General features: G+C 40.6%; 1 protein-coding gene across 1 annotated transcript in view; it reads left to right on the forward strand.

The window, feature by feature from the left end:
* The window catches only part of AGBL1 (AGBL carboxypeptidase 1), a 342,641-nt gene that overhangs the window by 57,987 nt on the left and 259,112 nt on the right, over positions 1-25,542 (forward strand). The window contains exons 2-3 of the mRNA XM_004372695.3: positions 20,849-20,912; positions 22,847-22,993. Coding sequence (XP_004372752.3) covers positions 20,849-20,912; positions 22,847-22,993 — 211 coding nt within the window. The remainder of the gene's footprint in view (positions 1-20,848; positions 20,913-22,846; positions 22,994-25,542) is intronic.

The following is a 25,542-nucleotide window of genomic DNA, read 5'->3' on the forward strand; positions in this document are numbered from 1 at the left end:
AAAAAAAAACCCTGGCAATCTGCTTCTGAAAAATCAGCCATTGAAAACCCTATGAAGAACAGTTCTTCTCTGACACACATAGGTTTCAGTGAATTGAAATTGACCTGATGGCAACTGGGAAAGCAAATAAACACAAAGCCAAACCCTCAGTTTAATTCCTGGTAGTTGAGCCGTTTTCAAGCAATTGAGTAGATGGTGGACATATCTATAGAATGAAATCTGCAAAATTCAGCTAGTTTGTCACTTAGCCCTGTGTGTGTGTGTGTGTCTGTGAGTGCGTGTGTATCTGACTGATCACATGTCTGATGTGGAAAAATAGTCCCGGCTTTGAGTGAAAGTGGAAAGTAGACGGTTGTCTGGGAGGAGTGATTTGTGGGATGACCAAAAGACTCTTGGCCCAAAAATATCTCTCTGACTTGACTTTCACTGATCTCTGAAACAAGGAGAGCTTTTTTTTGTTTGATTTATGTCATTGTCATCATTAGACACACTGGGAAAGATAACATGCTACATAGCTATTAGTCATTGATGCGTTAGTGCAGTGTTTCTCAACCGGGGCCAGTTTTGCCCTTTAGGGGATGTTTGGCAGTATCTGGAGACATTTTAGTTGTCACAACTGTGAGGAGGGGTTGTGCTGCTGGCATCTAATGGGTAGAGACCAGGGACACTGCTGAACACACTACAGTGCACAGGACAGCTCCCCTTTCACCAACAAATAATTACCTGGCCCCAAATGTCAATAGTGCTGAGATTGATAAACCCTGCCTTAGTGTAAACTCAATTCATTGATAGATCCTTTTCAGAAGATAGTTAGCAGAATGGAGTTTTTGAGAGTGGGCAGGTTGGATAGATAAAAAATTGTGAAGTTGGAAAATGAATGCTGGGATATCTTCATGTCCCAGAGGCTAACCCACTGCCATGGAGTCAGTTCTGACTCATAGTGACCCAGAGGCTACTGGTCAACATATCTGAAAAAAGAAGGAAAGAATTACTTCTTCCTGGGAAATTTGCCAAACGTCGAGTTGTTCTTTTCAAATGGCATGGTGCTTGTCTTAAGTTAACAAAGGTCAGCAGAAGCCATGGGGGTAGGAGTGGCGGAAGGACAGGGATCATTCAACTGGAGTCAACACTGGCCTCTTTTGTATGTCTCTCACTGTGTCTGTTCTGGAGCCTGGGAGGTGCCTTCAGAAGATCTTCATACCCTGCCTTAGATCTCTGAGGGCACACCTGTCCTCTTAGATTCTTGAACATGTTTCTAGCAGATGAATAGACACCACCTCTCCTTCTCTCTCTTTCTCTCTGTGTCATCCCTCATGTTCAGAATCTGATATGCTAAGCCACCACCACTTGTTCATACTGCCAAAATTATAAAATAGACTTCTTATCACGAGGATCTTCTATTAACTCCAGTCTGATGTCATAACATCTCAGGGTCGTGAAACTAGAAGGAACCTGAGAAATCGTCTCTTCTTATTTCCTTAGTTGCAGCATGAGGAAAGCAAGCGGGGTCCAGAGAAGGTAAATGATTTCTCTTGTGTCATAACAGAAAAGATGGGATTAGAACTAGGATTACTGCCTCCAAATCTGATGCTTCCTCTACTCACTTGCATTTTGTTTTTTATAAAAATCAGTAATTGAGTCAGAGAGAAACTCAGTGAAATTTTGTTCTTTATTTGTGATATTTTACAGTTTAAATGCACGTCTTTTTTTTCACTGTAATGGGTTCCAAATTCAGTTTTTATAACTCAAAATTTCAGTGCTTTTTTACTGATCTGCTTCTGAGGTTAGTTTGCATTCCACTTACTGTTGCTGTGTAACAAATTATCCCAATTTCAGTGGCTTAAAACAACCATTTTATTTTGCTTACAATTTTGTGTGTCAGGAATTTGGAAAGGATGCAGCTGCAGTTCTTCCTTGGTGTCTGTTATATGGTTGCAGTCAGAAGTTGGCTAGGGATGCAATTATCTGAAGGTTCAACTGGTATGGACATCCAAGATTGCTTACTCATGGTTGACAGCTGATGTCAAGTGTTGGCTGAGAGCTCATTTGGGGCTGTCTACTAGAGCACCATATGGTCTTTCCATATGGCACGTACTTCTCACAGCATGGCTGCCTTAGTATACTCAATCTTCTTATATTGTGGTTTGGGGGCTCCTGATGCCAGTACCCCAGTTGCCTGGGCATATACTGCATTGCTTTTCATGACCTAGTCTTGGAAGTGTCTACTGACACTTCATGTATGTTGCTGAGGTGGTGGATTCAGAGGGGATCAAAAATGAGTGGCAGCTGCTGGTTGAAGCAAGAAGGCAACAGTTCACTTCCTCAACGGTGCTGAGCCTTGGGTAACAGGCACCTGGAAATGTTATTTACATGCTGTGTTTAGAATCCATTCAGAAAAGCTGAACACTGTTTGGCACTTCTTTTCACTGATCCTTAATTCAAACCTGTAAGTTTTTGTGCTGTAATTTGTCAACTGTGCTTTGGAGAAACTTCATAGCATTTGTAGAAATAGAGACGAAGCCTCCTTTCCAATGGGCATCATTTAAAAGAAATCAGAGAACTTTTCAGGGATTCGATGCTGCTGATTGTTGTCATTATTATTATGACTTGGAGCCTATACCATTTACTGAGTGCCAACAAGTCTATCAGGCGTTGGCAAAGCACATGATTCCAAATTGTTTCTGCCCAGAGAACTCAGCTTCACTCTTTTCATATGTTTTATTTTTTCTCCTCTCCTTCAAAGTATGCTACTAATTGGGAACATTATGACCTGGTTGGAAAATTGGTCCAGGCAAGTGTATCTCGAAGGATCTTCAGACCTATTTTTAGATTATATAACTTTTATAGGCGATATGACCATGGGAGATATTTATCAATCATTGAGAATTTATTGTGTCCTAGGCAGTAAGCTAAGCATTTCACATCCATTACAGTATTTCTAAGGAGCCCAGATGGCACAGTGGTTAAGTGCTTGGCTGCTAACTGAAAGGTTGGTGGTTCAAACCCACCAGCCACTCTGCAGGAGAAAGTTGTGGCAATATGCGTCCGTAAAGATTACAGCCTTAGAACCCCTATGGGGCAGTTCTATTCTGCCCTATAGGATCACTATGAGTTGGAATCGACTCGACAGCACACAGTGACAACATAGTATTTCTAACCCAATTGTCCCCAATGACTTAGGTACAATTATCTGTTCAGTTGCGTGGGTGATGAAATTGAAACTTATAGAGCTTATGGAAGGTAGCCCAAGGTCTTTTTGAATTGGAACTAATCCTTTTAACCACCTTCTCTCCTCCCAGTCTTCCTTCCGCCCTCCCTCCCTTCCTCCTTCCCTGTCTCCCTCTCTCTTCTTATTTCTTGCCCGAACTCCAGTGATCTTCTTTATGTCCCTCAATGTTGCCATGCTTCTGCTAGCCATTGGACTTTGCATGCACCTCTCCTTTTGCCCTGGGCACTCTTCCCTCCCACCTTCTTCTAGTTAACTCTTGAACATCCTTCAGCTCCCAATTTAACAATTACATCTTCAAGGAATCCTTTTCTGACTCATGTCAAACAACCCCGTTTTGTATTCACATGACACAATAAACCTATGCACTTATCCTGGTTGCAGTTTTACATTCATTTGGGTGATTTCTGGATAATTTCTGCCTCCCTGACTAGCCTGGAGGAGCCCTGGTGGCATAGTAGTTAAGCTTTCAGCTGCTAACCGAATGGTTGGCAGTTTAAATCCACCAGCCAATCCTTGAGAACGCTACAGGGCAGTTCTGCTCTGTCCTATAGGGTTGCTATGAGTCAGAATCGACTCGATGGCAGACGGTTTTTTTTTTTTTTTGATTAGTCTGGAAGCCCCATGAGGACAGAAACCATGTAAATGTATTTGACCCATGGTATTCCCAGCACCTAACACACTGCCTGTTATACAGTAAGTACTCAACAAATATCTGCCAAATGAATGAAAACATGGACCACATTCTATCTTTACCTCATGCCAGATCATGAATTCCTTTTTTTCCTGAGAGAAGGATCACTGATAACCTTAACAATTAATTATGTAAAACCCAATATATGATTGAGGCATTTTTCAAATTTGGTGGCCAGAAAACTATGAAGATAGATCCTAGTGGGGTTGTTCATTATTAAGTTTCCATGTAAGACACTCCATCCAGAAATCATGACTTCCCCTTTTATTTTATTTTTTAATGTTTTGCTAAACATTACCCATCACCCAGTTTCTATAATTATCATCTTATGGTAATATTATTTTGTATAAACAAACAAACGAAAAAACCAAATCTGTTGCTGTCGACTTGATTGCGACCCACAGTGACCCTATAGGACAGAGTAGAACTGCTCTATAGGGTTTCCAAGGAATGGCTGATGGATTTGAACTGCCATCCTTTTGGTTAGCAGCCATAGCTCTTAACCACTGCGCCACCAGGGCTCCATTATTCTGTATATATCCCCACTATTTCCACCCCCCAACCTCTATCATATTGAAACAAATCTCATTTCATTTCATTCATAGATATTTCATGCTCTTTAAAAACACCTTTCTCTTATGAATCCACTTCATCCTTGGCTGAAGTTTCGCTTTCTATCTAAACTAAATTTCTAATGTTGCAGCTTCTGACTGTTTTCTCTTGTGTAGAGATAGAGAGCTGCTGGCCACCACTTTTGGTATCATTACCATTATTTAGCAATTGAAGTTTGTGATCAAGGCTCCCTTAAGTCATTCATTACCAACTGTAAGTTTAATAATGTCTTTTATTTTACCCAATGGACCATATCTAGTGAATGTTCAAAATGCATGAATGGAAGAACAAATTTATTTTTGGCAAAATGATTTTCTTGGGCTGTGAGCTGTGTCCTGTGCTCTTGGCTCATGAGTTTGGAACAGGTTCTGTTCAGTCTTATCCTTTAGAGACCAAGAATTACAACTTAATGGACTTATTCTTTCAATCTGTGGGAACAGAGCAGCAGGATGTGTAAACATTTCACTTCTGTAATACCATAGGTGGTGCCCAGAGAGGGTGGGGATGGACTGCTTGTTCCCAGCCCAGTAAAATTTGGCCTGTCTGCCAGACTGGTCATGGAGAAAATTAGGCAAGGGGAGGGCACAGGATGCTTCTTTTTTTCTTTTCTTTGTAATATAATTTTTTAAAGTTTGTTGTTGTTGAGAATATACAGAGCAAAACCTACATCAGTTCAACAGTTTCTACAAGTACCATTTAGTGACATAGTTTTAGTTATCTAGTGCTGCTATAACAGAAATATCACAAGTGGATGGCTTTAACAAAGAGAAATTGATTTTCTCACAGTCTAGTAGGCTAGAAGTCCAAATTCAGGGCATCAACTCCAGGGGAAGGCTTTCTTTGTCAGCTCTGGAAGAAGGTCCTTGTTACCAATCTTCCCCTGGATTAGGAGCTTCTCCACCCAGGAATCCCGGGTCCGAAGGATGCACTCTGCTCTGGGTGCTTCTTTCTTGGTGGTATGAGGTCCTTCCTCTCTGCTCGCTTCCCTTTTCTTTTATCTCTTGTAAGATGAAAGGTGGTGCAGGCCACACCCCAAGGAAATTCCCTTTACATTGGATCAGGGATGTGACCTTAGTAAGGGTATTACAATCCCACCCTAATCCTCTAATCTTGCCTCATTAACCACAGGCAGAGATTAAAATTTACAACACATAGGAAAATTACAATCACAAAACAGAGGACAACCACTCAATAGTGGAATCATGGCCTAACCAAGTTGACACATATTTTTTGGGGACACAATTCAATCCATGACAGACATTGATTACATTCTTCAAGTTGTGTAATCATTCTCACCCTCCTTTTCTGAGTTGTTCTTCCCCTATTAACATAAATTCACTGCTCCCTAAGGTTTCTATCAATCTTTTGAGTTGCTGTTGTCAATTTCATCCCATACAGATAGTTCTTAAAAGAGCACAACGTTCAAGGCAAACCTTTTTTACTAGTTGTTGTTGTTAGGTGCCATTGAGTCAGTTCTGACTCATAGCGACTTCATGCACAACAGAATGAAACACTGCTCGGTCCTGTGCCATCCTCACAATCATTATGCTTGAGCCCATTGTTGCAGCCACTGTGTCCATGCATCTCATTGAGGATCTTCCTCTTTTTAACTGACCCTGTAATTTACCAAGCATGATGTTCTTCTCCAGAGACTGATCCCTCCTGAGAACATGTCCAAAGTATGTGAGAAGTAGTCTCACCATCCTTGCTTCTAAGGAGCATTCTGGTTGTACTCATTCCAAGACAGATTTGTTTGTTCTTTTGGCAGTCCACGGCATATTCAATTTTCTTCACCAACACCACAATTCAAAGGCATCAATTCTTCTTCGGTCTTCCTGATTCATCGTCCAGCTTTTGCATGCATTTTTACTAGTTAAGCTAAACTATTGTTTGGTTTTAAGAAGACTTCAGGGGATATTTTTGGTTTAAAGTTTAAAGATTATCTCAGGGCAATAGTTTCAGGGGCTCATCCAACTTTCATGGCTCTAGGAAGTCTAGAGTCCATGAGAATTTGAAATCCTACTCTGCATTTCCACCCTTTTAATAAGGATTCTTCTATAGAGTCTTTGATGAAATTGTTCAGTAATGGTAGCCAGGCACTATTCGGTTCATCTGGTCTCATGACAAAGGAGGTGTTATAATTAAGATTGTGTGTCACCTAGGCTGGGCCATGATTCTGTGGTTTGGCAGTTAAGATGTAGTTTAGCAGTTATATAATGATGTAATCAACTCCATGATGAGATCTGCAATGAGCAACCAATCAGTTGAAAGAGAGTTTCCTTAGGGATGTGGCTGCCTTCAGTATATAAATGGATGTTCCAGCAAGGCTCTTGCTCTGGATCCTGAATCTGGCTAGTCATCATCTGACCTCTGGTTCTTGGGACTTGAGCTAGCAGCTTACCTGCTGATCTTGGGTTTGTCAGCCCCTGCAGCTACATGAACCAGGACAAGCCTCCAGCCTGACACCTGACCCATGGGCTTGGACTTGCCAGCCTGTAAAACCACATGAGCCATTTCCTTGAGATAAATCTCTCTCTCTGTCTCTCTGTGTGTACACGTGTATGTATATATATCCTAGTGGGAGTGAAATGGTATCTCATTGTGGTTTTGATTTTCATCTCTCTGATGGCTTATGATGCTGAGCATCTTTTCATGTATTTCATGGCCATTTAAATGTCCTCTTTGGTGAAATGTCTATTCAAATCATTTGCCCATTTTGTGACTGGGTTGCCTTTTTGTTGTTAAGTTGTCAAAGTTTTATATATATTTTTGTTATTAGCTTCTTGTTGGATATATGGTATCTGAAGATATTCTCCCAGTTGATAGCTTGCATTTTCACTTTTTTGGTAAAGTCTTTTGATGAACAGAAGTTTTAAATTCTTATGAGGTCTCATTTTTTTATTTTGTCTTTTTCTGTTTGTGCTTTTATTATTATATTTGATAATCCATTGTTAAAAGCTAGGCCTGACAGCATTGCCTGATGTTTTGTCTAGGAATTTTATGGTTTTAGTTTGCACATTTAGGTCCTTAATCCATTTTGAATTTGCTTTTGTTAATGGTGTGAGGCCTGGATCCTCTTTCATTTTTCTGCATGTGGAAATCAATTTCCCTAGCACCATTTATTGAATGTACTCTTCTTTCTCCATTGAATGGACTTAGCAGCCTAGTCAAATATCAGTTGACCATAGACGTGTGGGTTTATTTCTGGACTGTCAATTCTATTCCATTAGTCTATGTGTTTATTGTTACACCAGTACCAGAGTGTTTTGATTATTGTAGCTTTGTGTTGTTGTGGTTGTTAGGTGCCATTGAGTCTGTCCTGACTCACAGTGACCCTACATACAACAGAACGAAACTCGGCCAGGTCTTGCGCCATCCTCACAATCATTATGCTTGAGCCCATTGTTGCAGCCACGGTGTCAATACATCTCATTGAGGGTCTCCTCTTTATCGCAGATACTGTACTTTACCAAGCATGATGTCCTTCTCCGGGGACTGGTCCCTCTTGATAGCATGTCCAAAGTACATGAGATGAAGTCTCACTATACTTGCTTCTAAGGAGCATTGTGGCTGTAGTTCTTCCAAGATGGATTTGTTCGTTCTTCTGGCAGTCCATGTAGCTGTATAGTATGTTTTAAAATCAGGAAGTGTGAGTCCTCCTGCTTTGTTCTTCTTTTTCAACATTGCTTTAAGTATCTGGGGCCTCTTGCCATTTCATATAAAGTTGAGGATTGGTTTTTCTATTTCTGTAAAGAAGGCTTTTTGAATTTTGTGCAGGATTGCATTGAATCTATAGATTGGTTTGGGTACTATTGACATCTTAACAATATTAAGTCTTACAATTCATGAACATGGAGCATCTTTCCATTTAGTTAAGTTTTCTTTAATCTCTTTCAGCAGTGTTTTATAGTATTCATTGTATGAGTCCTTCACGCTCCTGCTTAGATTTATTCCCAGGTATTTTATTCTCTTAGATGCTATTGTAAATGGAATTGTTTCCCTAATTTCCCCTTCAGATTTCTCATTGTTGGTGTATAGAAACCCAGCTGATTTTTGTTGACCTTGTACCCTGCAACTTTGTTAAATTCCTCTATTAACTCTAGAAGTTTTCTTGTGGACTCTGGAATTTTCTGCATAGGTACGTCAGAGATATTGTGGATTTGGGTCCAGACCACTGCAGTAAAGCAAGTATTGCAATAAAGCAAGTCACATTAATTTTTTGATTTCTCAGTGCATATTAAAATTATGTTTACACTATACTGTACACTGTACTGTCTATTTGGAGCCCTGGTGGTACAGTGGTTAAGAGCTCAGGCTGCTAATCAGAAGGTTGGAAGTTCGAATCCACCAGCCACTCCTTGGAAACCCTGTGGGGAAGTTCTACTCTGTCCTATAGTGTCACTACGAGTTGGAATCGACTTGACGGCAGTGGGTTTGGTTTTAGTTTGGGTAGTCTATTTAGTGTGCGATAGCATTATGTTTAAAAAAAACAATGTACATATCTTAATTAAAAAGATACTTTACTGCTAAAAAATGCAACCATCATCTGAGCCTTCAGCGAGTCATAATCTTTTTGCTGGTGGAGCGTCTTGCCTCGATGTTGATGGCTGGTGACTTATCAGGGTAGTGGTTGCTGAAAGTTGGGTTGGCTGTGACAATTTCTTAAAATAAGACAACAATGACATTTGCTGCATCGATTAACTCTTCCTTTTATGAAAGATTTCTTTGTCGCATGTGATGCTGTTTGATAGCATTTTACCCACTGTAAAACTTCTTTCAAAATTGGAGTCAATCCTCTCAAACCCTGCCACTGCTTTATCAATTAAGTTTATGTTTAAATCCTTTGTTGTTATTTCAACAATGTTCACAGCATCTTCACCAGGAGTAGATTTCATCTCAAGAAACCGCTTTGTTTGCTCATCCATAAGAAGTCACTCTTTATCTGTTAAAATTTTATCATGAGATTGCAGCAACTCGGTCACATCTTCAGGCTCTACTTCTAATTCTAGTTCTCTTGCTATTTCCACCATATCTCTAGTTACTTCCTCCACTGAAGTCTTGAACCCCTCAAAGTTATCCATGAGGATTGGGATAAACTTCTTCCAAATTCCTGTTAATTTTGATATTTTGACCTCCTCCCATGAATCATGAATATTCTTAATGGCATCTAGAATGGTGAATCCTTTCCAGAATGTTTTCAATTTACTTTGCCCAGATCCATCAGAAGAATCACTATCTATGGCAGCTATAGCCTTATGAAATGTATTTCTTAAATAGTAAGACTTGAAAGTCATAGTCACTCTATGATCCATGGACTGCAGAAGGGATGTTGTGTTAACAGGCACAGAGACAACATTATTTTCCTTGTACATCTCCATCAGAGCTCTGGGGTGACTAGGTGCATTGCCAATGAGCAGTAATATTTTGAAAGGAATCTTTTTTTCTGAGCAGTAGGTCTCAACAGTGGGCTTAAAATGTTCAGTAAACTATACTGTAAACAGATGTGCTATCATCTAGGCTTTGTTGTTTCGTTTACAGAGCACAGACAGAGTAGATTTGGCATAATTCTTAAGAGCCCTAGGATTTTCAGAATGGTAAATGAACATTGGCTTCAACTTAAAGTCACCAGCTACATTAGTCTCTGTCAGAAGAGTCAACCTGTCCTTTGGAACTTTGAAGCCAGACATTGACTTCTTCTGTCTAGCTATGAAAGTACTAGATGGCATCTTCATGTAATATAAGGCTGTTTTGTCTACATTTAAAATCTGTTGTTTAGTGTAGCCACTTTCATTAATTATCTTAGTTAGGTCTTCTGGATGACTTGCTGCAGCTTCTACATCAGCACTTGCTGCTTCACCTTGCACTTTTGTTATGGAGATGGCATCTTTCCTTAAACCTCATAAACAAACCTCTGCTAGCTTCAAAATTTTCTTTTGCAGCTTCCTCACCTCTCTCAGCATTCATAGAATTGAAGAGTTAGGGCCTTGCTCTGGGTTAGGCTTTGGCTTAAGGGAATGTTGTGGCTGGTTTGATCTTCTATCTAGACCATTAAAACTTTTTCCATATTAGAAATAAGACTGTTTCACTTTCTTATTGTTCATGTGTTAACTGGAGTAGCGCTTTTAATTTCCTTCAAGAACTTTTTCTTTGCATTCACAACTTGGCTAACTGGAACAAGAGGCCTAGTTTCTGGCCTGTCTTGGCTTTAAACATGCCTTCCTCACTAAGCTTAATCATTTCTAGCTTTTGATTTAAAGTGAGAGACATGGGGCTCTTCCTTTTACTTGAACACTTAGGGGCTATTGTTATTAATTGGCCTAATTTCAAAATTGTCCTGTCTCAGGGAATAGGGAGGCCCAAGGAGAGGGAGAGAGACGGGGGAATGGCCCATTAGTGGAGCAGTCAGAACACATACAACATTTATCAATTAAGTTTGCCGTCTTATATGGGCACGATTCATGGCACCCCAAAACAATTACAAAAGTAACATCAGAGATCACTGATCACAGATCACCATAACAGACATAGTAATAATGAAAAAGTTTGAAATATTTCAAGAATTACCAAAATGTGACACAGAGACATGAAGTGAGCATATGCTGTTGGAAGAATGGCACTGATAGACTTGCTTGACACAGGGTTACCACAAACCTTCAATTTGTTAAAAATGCAATATCTGTGAAGTGCAATAAAATGAAGTATGCCTGTATATAGGATCATATTACCCGTGGATAGAGATAATTTTACTTCTTCTTTTCCAATCTGGATACCTTTTATTTTTTTTCCTTACCTTATTGCTCTGGCTAGGACTTCTAATAAAATATTGAATAGAAACGGTGAGAGTGGGCACCCTTATCTTGTCTCCAGTTTCAAGGGGAAAGCTCTCAAGCTTTCTCCATTAGGTATAATATTGGCTGTTGGCTTTTCATATATGCCCAGAATCATATTGAAAAATTTCCTTTTTATTCCAATTTTCTTTAAGGTTTTCCTCAAGATAGGGTGTTGGATTATGTCAAATGCTTCTTCTCCATCCTTTGAGATTATCACGTGGTTCTTCTCCTTTGTTCTATTGACATGTGTATTACATTTCTTGGTTTTCTAATATTGAAACATCCTTGCATTTCTGGAATAAATCCCACTTAGTAATGGTGTGTGACTCTTTTAATATGATGTTGGATTCCATTTGCTAGTATTTTGTTGAAGATTTTTGCATCTATATTCATAAGAGATATTGGCCTGTAATTTTCATTCCTTGTGGTGTCTGTCTGGTTTGAGTATCAGGGTTATGCTTGCTTCATAGAATGAATTAGGGAGTATTCCTTCCTTCTCTATCTTTTAGAAGAGTTTAAATGTATTGGTGTCAATTCTCTAAGTGTTTGGTAGAATTCCCCAGTGAGGCCATCTGGTCCAGGATTTTTTTTTCGGTTGGGAGGTTTTTGATCACTGTTTGAATCTCTTCACTTGTGGATCTGTTGAGACTCTGTATTTCCTCTTGACTCAGTCTGAGCAAGTGGTGTGCTTCTAAGAATTTGTCTATTTCACGTAGGTTATCCAGTTTGTTGCTGTACAGTTGTTAATAATATTCTGTCATAATTCTTTTTATTTCTATCAGGACAGTTGTAATGTCCCCTCTTTCATTTTTTATTTGCATTATTGGCTTATTTGCTCTTCTTTTCTTTGTCAGTCTGGCTAAAGGTTTGTCAATTTTATTGATCTTTTCAAAGAACCAACTTCCGGTTTTATTGATTCTATTATTTTTCTGTTTTCAATTTTATTTATTTCTGCTCTGATCTTGTATGTATGGGACTGGTTGTTGATTTGTTGATTCTTGCCGCTTTGCAGTTCCCTGCTGCTTTTCTCTGCTCCCTGATTCAAAGTCTCTCAAAGCCAAGAATGATTTTCTTGTTGTATTTCTTGTTGTATTTGTGGGGGAGGGTAAGAGTGATGGTTTGTTTACCCCACCATCTTACCAGAATCCTTCTTTTTTCTTCATTTTTAAGATTATGATGACATTGATGGTCCCTATTCATCAACATATCCAGAGTGGCACAAATGGTTAAGCACTCAGCTACTAACAGTTCAGATCTACCCAGAGATACCTCAGAAGACATGCCTGGTAATCTGCTTCTGAAATATCACAGCCACTGAAAACTCCGTGGCATGCAATTCTATTCTGCAACACACGGAGTAGGTATCAACTTAACATCAGCTGGTTTGGTCATTCATCAGTATAGTGCCTGGAGCATTGTAGGCATTCCATATGTGCTTGCTTGATTGTTGGATTGACAGAAGAAATGAGCTGTGCATGTTGTAAAATTTTGTTAACACTATTATCTCTGGTAAATCCTGGCATCAAGAAAATAGGATAGCAAGTTTCTAGCAGATTGCATATTAGGTTTCTGTTCCATTCCACTCCACTCCAGTCTACTCTACTCCACCCCAATCCATTCTACTCCATTTCATTTCACTCCACTCCATAACCCAACAAAAAACCAAACCCATTGCCGTCCAGTCGATTCCGACTCATAGCGACTTTATAGGACAAAGAAGAACTACCCCATAGGGTTTCCAAGGAGCAGCTGGTGGGTTCGAACTGCTGACCTTTTGATTAGCAGCTGAATGCTTAACCACTGTGCCACCGGGACTCCCTCCACTCCATAGTCAGTTGAATTGAATGCCTACTTCTGTGCAAGGCCGATAGTAGGAGTTGGGAATACCAAGAGGAATGGTACAAAATTCTTACTCTGGAGGACCTCACGGTCTAAAGTAGCATAGTAGATTAAAAAAAAAAAAAGTATTCTAAAGGAAGCATGTTGTCATTGTTCTTAGGTGCTGTCGAGTTGGTTCCAACTCATAACAACCCTGTGTACAACAGAGTGAAACATTGCCTGGTACTATGCCATCCTCACAATCATTGCTATGTTTGAGCCTTTCATTGCAGCCACTATGTCAATACATCTCGTTAAGGGTCTTCCTCCCTTTCACTGACGCTTTACTTTCCCAAGTATGATCTCCATCTTCAGGGACTGGTCTCTCCTGATAACATGTCCAAAGTACATGAGATGAAGTCTCGCCATCCTTGCTTTTAAGGAGCATTCTGGCTGTATTTCTTCAAAGACAAATTTGTTCCTTCCTCTGGCAGTCCATGGTATATTCAAAGGAATCAGTTCTTTTCTGGTCTTCCTTATTCATTGTTCAGCTTTTGCATGCATATGAAGCGATTGAAAATACCATAGCTTGGCTCAGGTGTACCTTAGTCCTTAAAGTGTCATCTTTGCCTTTTAACACTTTAAAGAGTTCTTTTGCAGCAGATTTGCCCAGTGCAATACATCGTTTGATTTCTTGACTGCTGCTTCCATGGGCATTGATTGTGGATCCAACCAAAATGAAATCCTTGACAATTTCAATCTTTTCTCTGTTTATCATAATGTTGCTTATTGATCCAGTTGTGAGGATTTTTGTTTTCTTTATGTTGAGGTGTAATCTATACTTAAGACTAGAGTCTTCGATCCATTCATCTGTAAGTACTTTAAGTCCACTTTCAGCAAGCAAGGTTGTGTCATCTGCATATTGCCGGTTGTTAGTGAGTCTTCCTCCAACCCTGATGCCATTTTGTTCTTCATATAGTCCAGCTTCTTGGATTATTTGCTCAGCATATAGATTGAATAAGTACAGTGAAAAGATATAACCCTGATGCACACCTTTCCTGAATTTAAACCACACAGTATCCCCTTGTTCTGTTTGAACAGCTGCCTCTTTGTCTATGTACAGGTTCTGCATGAGCACAATTAGGTGTTCTGGAATTCCCATTCTTCGCAATGTTACCCATAATTTTTTATGATCCACACAGTTGAATACCTTTGCATAGTTATTAAAAAACAGGTAAACATCTTTCTGGTGTTCTTTGCTTTCAGCCAAGATCCATTTGACATCAGCAGTGATATATCTCTTGTTCCATGTCCTCTTCTGAATTCAGCTTGAATTTCTGGCAGGTCCCTGTTGAAGTACCACTGTGACCGCTTTTGAATGATCTCTAGCAAAATTTTACTTGTGTGTGATATTAATGATATTGTTTGATAATTTCTTCATTCTATTGGATTACCTTTCTTTGGAATGGGCACAAATATGGATCTCTTCCAGTTGATTGGCCAGGTAGCTGTCTTACAAATTTCTTGGCATAGATGAGTCAGCACCTCCAGCGCTGCATCTGTTTGTTGAAACATCTCGGTTGGTATTCCATCAACTCCTGAAGCCTTGTTTTTCGGCAATGCCTTCAGTACAACTTGGACTTCTTCCTTCAATACCATTGGTTCTTGATCATATGCTACCTCCTGAAACGGTGGAACGTCAACTAATTCTTTCTGGTACAGTGACTCTGTGTATTCCTTCCATCTTCTTTTGGTGTTTTCTGCATCGTTCAATATTTTTCCTTAGAATCCTTCAATATTGCAACTCGAGGCTTGAATTTTTTCTTCGGTTCTTTCAGCTTAAGAAATGCTGAGTGTGTTCTTCCTTTTTGGTTTTCTAACTCCAGGTCTTTGCACATTTCATCGTAATACTTTATTTTGTCTTCTCAAGCTGCCTTTTGAAATCTCCTGTTCAGCTCTTTTACTTCATCATTTTTTCCTTTCACTTGAGCTACTCTGTGTTCAAGAGCAAGTTTCAGAGTCTCTTTTGACATCCATTTTGATCTTTTCTTTCTTTTCTGTCTTTTTAATGACCTTTTGCTTTGTTTATGTGTGATGTCCTTGATGTCATTCTACACCTTGTCTGGTCTTCAGTCGTTAATGGTCTATGTGTCATATCTATTCTTGAGATGGTCTCTAAATTCAGGTAGGTTATACTCAGGGGTGTATTTTGGCTCTCATAGACTTGTTTTAATTTTCTTCAACTTTGAACTTGCATATGAGCAATTGATGGTCTGTTCTGCAGTTGGCCCCTGGCCTTATTCTGACTGGTGATATTGAGCTTCTCTGTGATCTTCTTCCAGAAGTAGTAGATTAGATTCCTGTGTATTTCATCTGGTTAAGTCCACGTGTATAGTCACCATTTATGTTATTGAAAAAAGGCATTTGCAATGAATAAGTTGTTGGTCTTGCAAAATTATATCATGCAATCTCCAGTGCCGTTTCTCTCACCGAGACCATATTTTCCAACTACTGATCCTTCTTCTTTGTTTCCAGCTTTCACATTTCAATCACCAGTAATTATCAATGCATCTTGATTGTATGTTTTATCAATTTCAGGCTGCAGAAGTTGGTAAAAATCATCAATTTCTTCATCTTTGTCATTTTGGTTGGTGCCTAAATTTGAATAATTGGTCTTCTTTGTAGCATGTGGATATTATCCTATCGCTGGCAGCATTATCCTTCAGAATGATCTTGAAATGTTCTTTTAGACTATGAATCTGGCACCATTCCTCTTCACTTTGTCATTCCTGATATAGTAGACCATATGATTGTCCAATTCAAAATGGCCAATTCCAGTCCATTTCAGCTCACTAATGCCTAGAATTCTGATCTGTATGCTTTCCATTTCATGTTTCATGACTTCCAGTTTTTCTAGATTCATATTTCCTACATTCCACATTCCAATTATTAATGGATGTTTGCAGCTGTTTCTTCTCATTTTGTGTCATGCCACATTAGGAAATGAAGGTCCTGAAAGCTTTACTCCATCCACGTCATTAAGATTGACTCTACTTTGAGGAGGCAGCTCTTCCTCTGTTGTATTTTGAGCGCCTTCCAACCTGAGGGGCTCATCTTCTAGCCTCTTATTAGACAATGTTTCATTGCTTTACATAAGGTTTTCACTGGCCAAGTTTTTCAGAAGTATACTGCCAGGTTCTTCTTCTTAGTCTATCTTAGCCTGGAAGTTCCACTGAAATCTGTCTACCCGGCTAGTACTTGAAATACCGGTGATATAGCTTCCAGCATCACAGGAACACACAAACTACCACAGATTAAAAATGACTGCAAATTCTTTCTACTCCTCCAATTGAGAGGTGCAGTCTAACTCCCCTCCTCTTGAATCTATGAAATGACTTATCAATAAAATGCAGCAGAAATGACCTTTGGACTTCTGAGACTAAGTCAAAATCAGTCTTGCAGCTTCCTCCCAGGTCTACTAGGATACTTGGTCTGGGGAAGCCAGCTGCCATGTAAGAAGTCCTTACGGCTGCCATGATGGAGAAGCCACAGGTAGGTGTTCTGGTTAATATGTGCCAAGAGGAGCCTAGTCCTCCAGCCATCCCTGGCAAGTTGCCAGACATGTGAGTGAAACAACCGTAGACCCTTCAGATCAGCCCATCTGCCAACTAAGTACCACCTAGTGACCTCAGCTGACATCACGGAAAGCAGAAGAATCTCCTAACCAAACCCTGCCCAAATTCTCTACCTACAAAATCAATAAAAAGGTTGCTTTAAGCCATTAACTTTTGGGGTGGTTTGTTACTGTAATAGACAGTATACTGTAATAGACAACTAAAACTGGGAGGTAAGAAAACACCTAGAATCTAGTAAGAATTCTAATAAAAATGTGTTCTAAGTGTTGTCAGAAAACAAATGCAGAGCAAATAGTTCTGTCCACATTGCATCACTTCTGGGGGTATCAATCATGTGGTCTCTGTGAATGGCACACCATGGAGTTGTGCAGTACCCAGCAGGTGCAGACATATGTGATGGTTTAGGGTAAGGGGTTCTGGGAAGGCAGGTTCACTGGGAAAATTATATATAAATGTAATTTGAGCTGGGAATTGAAATGTAGGTAGATTTCACTGACTAAGGAAGAGGGAGGAAAAAATGGTACTTAAGGAAGTGATAGCATCATAAGGGAATCCCTGAGGGCACAGGCTGTGTATGTTCTTGAGGCATGGTAACTGGTCCTGTGGGGGTTAGGGTGTTGAGTACTGGGGTGGGGGTAGTGGCTAGAGATGAGCGGCCCAAGGCAGAGTGATGTGAAGAGTCTTATTTACATATCATGAAGAGGAATCAAGAGGAGGAAAGCAAAAGGGAGACATAGAAAGTTTTAAAGGAAAGGAGCAACACATTCAAAACAGTATTTGAGAAAATTGCAGTTCAAAACCCCACAGACTGGAAGACATTGTTCTTCCAACTGCCTGCCTCCCGCTGAAAGTTTGGCAGATCTATTTTTTATAGGAAAGTCTCAAACAACAGGGAATTACTCAATGATTCATTTAAAAGGATCCTTAAAGGAAAATCGAGGCACATCTCATCCTGCCTTCTTTAATTGCTCATATATTATTACTGTGGGTGAGATAACAGCTTTGTTATTCTTCTAAATAGTGTAAAATATTTATTGGTAAATATAGCAGTGCATAAATTAATGCCAGTTGAGATTTTGTGGGGAATTTTTTTTCTCCATTGATAGCCATAATTTTTCCTTAAAGAAAAATAATATTATGCCGATCCATTCTGCCTCGTAGCTGAGCAAGAACATTATGAGCTCAGTATCTACTTGATGATGCTGTCTGTTAGTTTCTGTGGGATGGCAGGATTCTCTCGGTGGGCTGGCCCTGTAGTTTGTTTGTGAAACCAATTTACTTTCTATTTATTAAGACCATAGTGCTTAGAAATAGGGCTTTTGGAGGTATAAAATTATGCTTCTTTTCTTCATTACATCTGAATTCAGTAACCAACTACCAACAAAAAGTGGCATTTATACATAAGGATATTTATTACTTTACTTATCTGAAAGTCCACAGGTAGGGGGTCCACGGAGCCAGTTTGGTTCACTGTATTAACGATGGCACCAAGGACCTAGGATATATGTCCCAATAGAACAATCTCCAAAAATAGAAGGGAGGTTTTTTTTGTTTTTCCAAATGTCTCTCCCTCTTTTTTTTTTTCAATCCTGGAGAAAAATGTTTTCCAGAATCCCCCAGCAGACTCTCACTCAGATTTCCTTATCCAGATCTAGGCTCATGCCCAACTCTAAACCAATTACACAAAAAGAAGAAAGGCTTAGAAGAGACCAACTATGGTCCATTCCCTGGTCTGAGGAGAGGAGCCTACCTCTTCACTGAGCACACTGTTGCCACAGGCTTAAAACAAATGGCGTTTCTCAGAAGGAAATACAGAAGAGTGACTGAGTGTATGCAGTCAACAGTGACAGCACAGGTCAAATCAACTAGGGGTGGTGATTTAATGTATACTCTATGTCCAGGCCTATATTCCCTCTGGCAGATACAACAGAAGAATCTAAGACAATGCTTGTTCTCAGGGAGTATGAGTAAATGACATTGTAGTAAGGCAGGTGATTAGCTAGAGAAATTAATTCAATAAAATATACTGATTATCTATTACATATTGTTATTAGCTGCCTTTGAGTTGGCCCCCAACTCATGGTGACCCCATGCACAATGGAACAAAACGTTGCCTGATCCTGCATCATCCCCATGATTGGCTATGAACTGGACTATTGTGATCCATAGGATTTTCACTGGCCAATTTTTGGAATTAGATCGTCAGGCCTTTCTTCCTAATCCATATTAGTCTAGAAGCTCTGCTAAAACCTGTTAGCATCATAGCAACATGCAAGCTTCCATTGAAAGGTGGGTGGTAGCAGCACAAGAGGTACACTGGCTGGAAATCTAATCTGGGTCTTCTGCAGAGATGACAAGAATTCTACCACTGAATAACCACTGCCTTCTGTTACACCTTAGGAGGTGGGAATAAGACCCAGTTCTTGCCCACAGGGAATTCACAATTTCCTTCTCCATCTGCTTCATTCAGTTGGTCATACTGAACACAATTTCATTCTCCGACATGTTCTTCCATGCTCTCTCTGAGCACACCAGGCCACACTGTAGCTGGAATACCCGTCCCCTGCCTTTTTTTTTTCTTGATTTCTCAGATTCATCACTCAAGGCACTGGCCTAGCTGGATTAAATGCTCCTCCCCTGGATTCTCATCCCAGCATCCAGGCCTACCTTTTTCACAGCCCTTACCATTCCAGGTTGGAATCATCTGCCAGCTGTTTACCTCAGCCAGGCCTGGAGCTTGACAAAGGTGGATTGGGTTTTGATCAGTTCACATCCTCACTGCCTACTCTAGTGATTGAGCATAGATGATTTACAGTGAATGTTTGTGGGATGACTACATGAATAACTGAATGAAAGGAAAATGAATCTGGATCATTTATTCCTCTCCAATCAATTTCTACCTTATTAGTCTTTTTCTTTCCCTTTTCTCTCATGTCTGTTTCCTCTCTTATTTTTCTTTTCCTTCTTTATCCTTGCTTATTATTCATAATTAACTAGTGAATCTAGCATTTTAGAAGCTACACAATATTTGCACAGCATTACTTTTTATCTTATATCCCCCTTTTTCTCTTCTCAAAAAGATGGGATGTGCTGGGTGTTGACCCAGAAATGTCAGGGAAACCAATCCAGGGATGTTGTTTTCTTCTTGAGCCATATTCAGTCCACAACTTTTAAGGACTGGAGTCTGGCAAACTCCCTAGAATGACAGGTCTGTTGCTGTGCTGCTCCATGGGTCCGGTTCCCACTTTTGCAGACTAAGGCGGGGACATCTTCCCTGTCAGTCGGGCACGTCTTTCTATGAGAAAATTTTAGTAAATTTCTGTTTCTGTTCTTTGCCCTCCACTTAAAAATAATCCAAGCCTGAGATTATCTTTAAACTTTAAACCAAAAATATCCCCTGAAGTCTTCTTTGAACCAAACAACGGTTTATCTTAACTAATAAAGAATATCTGCCCTGGGTACTGTGCTCTTTAAAAAACTACCTATATGGGATCAAACTGACAACAGCAACTGGAAAGATTAGATAGGAACCTTAGGGGGCAGTAAGTTTATGTTAATGGAGGCGGAACAATTCAGAAAGAGAGGGTGAGAATGGTTGTAAAACTTAAAGAGTGTCATCAATGTCACTGAAATATGCATGTAGAAATTGTTGAATGGGTTAATGTTCCGCAGTTTATATTCTTAACAACAACAAAATAAAATAAATTAAAATAAAACAAAATAATGCAAGCCTACAGTTGTGAGAACTGTGCTACCTTGGCCCACAAAGCCCCTTTAATCTTACTGTGTAAATTGTCAATGCTTACACTTTTGCCCATTTTGCTGATGTTGCTACAAGATGAGTCCTTGAGGAGGGGTCCTGAGGACTAAATACAGGGCCAGAGCCCCTGGGACCCTTATATCTCAGTGAGGCTCCGCATTGTTATTATTTAAGGAGAATCACCGATGCTCTCATTTCCTGTGCCTCTCTGACCAGACTGCCTCCCTCCTCTTGCCTTCCTTTTAAAGATGGCTTCCTGTGTTGTCATTGCAGAGCACCTCGGACAGAGAGTCCATCCTGGCCATCCTCCAGGTCCTTGGCGATCTGCTTTCTGTTGGTGAGTAGGCCCGTGCTCTCATCCCCTCATACGGTGGACATAGTCGCATGCCAGCTGTGAGCTTTCTCAGGAACCTGGGTGGCAGGGGGTTTGATCTAGCTCAAGTTTCCTGTGAAAGACAGAAGCACCAGGCCAGCTTCTTTTTTCCCTGAGGTTAATAAAACCCAGAGTAAACTAGGCTGATTGTACTTTGGGCTCCTTGGTCTTATCATCCCCCAACCCCTACAGTGACCCAACCTTAAGAGGAAATTAGGCTCTGGAGTGGTCATTCTGTGGTTTCTCATCAGTGGGGCTGAAGACCTCTAGGGCTTGTGCCCGCTTCTGCTCCTCTCCTCAGTGAGAGTTAACCCTCAGTGGTTCTACCTCATCTTCTTTCTCTGCTTCCCTCCACTCTGGCCCATTTAGAGGGCCAAGTAGTAGCAGCTCTCTTACATATGCCAAATGGAGGCAGGAATACAAGGCAGAGATACACTTGGCAGTGTGGTAGCCACTGAGGCTTCAGAGGTCAGATGACAAAGTTGACTACAGTGAAATCAACTGAGTTAACTGGGCCATGCTTCTGTTAGCTCAAGTTCTTGCTGAGGGTCCTGGAAAATACAGCTTCTTGGGCATTCCGACATTCACTCAATTTACATTTCTATGTGTGCTAGCCACAGTACATCAGAAAGAAAAAAATAACATGTAGTTTTATAATGACACTGCAAAGCCACAGAGCATCAAGATTATAATTTCAACTGACAGGGCCCATTTATATTGGGGTTTTTCCATAGGCTGTGCTGCCCTCCATTGGCAGGGCAGCTTCCCTGCAGTCTGCTTGGTGAGTTACCCTTTCTAAGTGAAGCTACTTGCCTTCTGGGCTAGTACTGTCTTCAGTTTGTACAAACCAGCTGGGTTGAGTTGGCGACCCCATGTGTATCAGAATAGAACTGTGCTCCGTAGAGTTTTCAATGGTTGATTTTTTTCAGAAATAGATAGCCAGGCCTTTTTTTAAGGAGCCTCTGGGTTGACTAGAATGTCCAGCTGAGTGTGTTAATGATTTGCACCACCTAGGGACTCCTAAATTGTCCAGAGGGTCTGAAACACTTAGAATGAAACCTTCGAGTTCTTGTTCTGATACAGGCAGTGTTTACTGCTTCTTTGGTAGAGGATGCTACTTTTCATGAAAATTAAAGATCAGAGAGTCCTGTCTGCTGAAAATGTCCCACGCTATCAGCCACCTTTGGTTAGGTCAAGCATGCCCAGTGCATGGAGAATCACCCAGGATCCCTTCCAGATTGACATGTTATCACTTCTTTTGAGCTTGTCCTGGGTCAAGATGAGTCCCTGTTCAAAACTATTCTTAAATAGAAAGACCGATAACCTCATCCAAGTCCCAGACATTCTTCTAAACTCCCTGGATAGAATGGTTGGGACTTTGTTCTGTAAAGGGTTACTCCAGTTGTTTCCATATTTTATTCCTATAAATTACTAAAAGGCAGCACCAAAACCTCATTGTATCGTCAGTAAAATGATTTCAAATAAGCCATCAACCCAATTCCTATTATAGATCATGCAAACAAATAGCAGAGAGATACTGATATTCCCTTTTCTATTAAGTATATGATTATACCTGCCCTGTATGCATATTTATATACATGTATACACACACACACAAGTTTTCAGGAAGATGGATTCTAAGCTCTATTAACTACAGCTGATGCAGGTAAATTCACCTAGGTTCTTAAATACACCATCATATTCCCATTTCACACACCTTTCCCCTGCTTACCTGGTGGTCCAACATTAACATGGGTTGCTTCAAGAACTACACAATTTTGATTTCTGGGATGAAGTGAACCAGTCCTTGCTCTGTCTCTAGTGTGAGTTCTGCCTTCAACTCTAAGACAAATGAGGGTGACTATTTGTGGCTCATCCTTCCTCTGATTCTCCCTCAGGCACAGACCGGAGGATTCACTACATGATCAGCAAGGGTGGCAGTGAAGCCCTTCTGCAAACCCTGGTGGACACAGCGAGGACATCTTCCCCAGACTATGGCATTCTCCTGCCTCTCTTCCGGCTGCTGGTCAAGGTTGGCCTAAGAGGTATGCACACTCCCAGATCCCAGAAGATAACTGAAAATATACTCCTGGGATTGTTATCATGAGAGTGATTTGGGGAGCTCATGTGGGGAAGCAATATGTTTTGGTCACTCTGGTGGTTACAAGAGTAGCCCTGTAGGAGAGGTAATTTTGTTGCCCTAGATGTCAGCTAACCCAAAGTATGGTGCTTAGGACAGCCCAGAGCAGGCCTGAGCTACATGGGACATATGTCATACGAGGGGAAAGAGAAGAGATACTCCAAGGCAGCTTTCAATCATTTATAAAGAAATGGAACACTTCTACAAATTGCGTTGTATATACAGTGGACATTATGTATAAGTGTATTAGTTTCCTAGGACAGCTGTAACAATTTACCACAAACTTGGGTGCTTAAAACAACGGAAATGTATTGTCTCATAGTTCTGGAGGCCAGAAGTCTGAAATGCAGGTATCAACAGTGTTGGTTCCTTCTGGAGGCTCTGAGAGAGAATCTGTTCCATGCCCCTCCCCTAGCTTCTGGTGGTTACCAGCAGTCCTTGGTGTTCCTTGGTTTTTAGATGCGTCACTGCAGTCTCTGCCTCTGTTGTCACATGGCATTGTCCTCTGTGTGTCTCTCTGTGTGTTCTCTCCTCTTGTTATAAGGATTGGCTTTAAGGGCCACCCTAAACAGTATGACCTCATCTTAAATGATTACATCTTATTTTCAAATAAGATCACTCTCTGAGGTTCTAGGTGGACATGAATTTTTAGAGACACTGTTCAACCCACTACAATAAATCACATAGAAGAGGAACTTCCCTAGTTGAAGGGAAGCTGGGGACTGGAGTTCTGTCTACTTACGCTCCATCCCCACTTCTCTGTCCCCACAGAAGATCCTGCCATACCTTCCTAAAACTCTAGAACTTCCTGGAGCACAGTTTAAAAACCTGGGTACTCAGGACCCATGCAAACATTGCAAGCTAGCCAAAACATCTGTTAAGCTCTAATTATGTGCAGAGCCTTATATATGTCACAATAGAGAAGCTTAGCTCTTCTCAAAGGTGGACCTTTTGATATCTGGTGCTGGCAGCTGTAGCCAAGGGTACAAGGGCTCTAGGACGCTCTTTCCTTTCAAAGTTTTCATCTCTGTTTTGAGAACATTCAACATTCCACAAATAATGACTGAGAACAAGTTCTCAGCACCAGCTAAAGCATGTCCCAGACAAAACCAATAAAATCCGCTGATTGAATATTCAGCAGATTTTTACTGCGTGTTTCTTAGGGCCAGGCACTGCTTTAGGCACTGGGAATACCAGTAGGGCTTATATTCAAGTGGGGAAGGCCAGAAAGTAAATAAGTAATTAATTAGATGACAGCAGACTATGATGAATGCTGTAAGGGAAAGAAAGAGTAATGTTACTCTGAGATAGTGTGGTCACGAAGAGGTGACATTTGAGCTGAAACTTGAAGCATGAGAAGAAGTCAGTAAAGCAGAGAGTGGCCAGGTGAGCTCCAGGCAAAGACAGTAGAGACATGATATACCCTGGTGGTAAATGGTATAAGCTTAGGAGTCAGATCTGGGTTTTAGGCTTGGTCTTCATAGCTGTGTGACCTTGGGAAAGTTACTTAAACTTTCTGAACCATTCTTTCCTTATCTGTAAAGTGGGGGCAAAACCAGTTGCCACTGAGTTGATTCTGACTCATGATGTCTCCACGTGGGCCAGAGCAGAACTTTGTGTGCTCCATAGGGTTTTCAATGGCTGATTTTTTCAGAAGTAGATTGCCAGGCCTTTCTTCTAAGGGACCTCTGGGTAGACTTGAACCCCCAACCTTTTGGTTAGCAGTTAGCAGCTGAGTATGTTAACTGTTTGCACCACCTGGGGACTCCAAAGTAGGGTTTGCTGTTGTTGTTGTTAGTTGCCATTGAGTTGTCTCTGACTTATGGTGAACGTACATGTATAAACCAAAACCAAACCCATTGCTGTTGAGTTCATTTTGACTCATAGTGACCCTGTAGGACAGAGTAGAACTGCCACATAGTGTTTCCAAGGCTGTAAATCTTTATGGAAGTAGACTGCCACATCTTTCTCCCACAGAGCAGCTGGTGGGTTCAAACCGCTGACCTTTCGGTTAGCAGCTGAGTGCTTAACCACTGTGCCACCAGGGCTCCTCCGACATTATATATAACGGAACAAAATGTTGCCTGGTCCTGTGCCATCTCCATGATGGTTAGCATATTTCAGTCCATTGTTGTGGCTGTTGTGTCAGTTCATCTCACGGAGTGTTTGCCTCATTTTTGCTGACCCTCTACTTGACCAAAAGTGAGGGTTGAGTACTTAATTCATAGGGTTGCTATGAGGATTAAATGAGATATTGAATGTCATATACTTAGCATGTGGGGCCAGGGACCTCACAGACAAGAGTCATATAGATAACATGATAAAAAAAAAAAAGAGATAAAAGATACATCAAAACCAAACCAAATCCGTTGCCTTCAAGTCGATCCCAACTCGTAGTGACCCTATAGGACAGAGTAGAGCTGCCCCATAGGGTTTCCAGGGAGCAGCTGGTAG

The sequence above is a fragment of the Trichechus manatus genome, unplaced genomic scaffold (genome assembly GCF_000243295.1).
Source record: "Trichechus manatus latirostris isolate Lorelei unplaced genomic scaffold, TriManLat1.0 scaffold00019, whole genome shotgun sequence".
Lineage (NCBI taxonomy): Eukaryota > Metazoa > Chordata > Mammalia > Sirenia > Trichechidae > Trichechus > Trichechus manatus.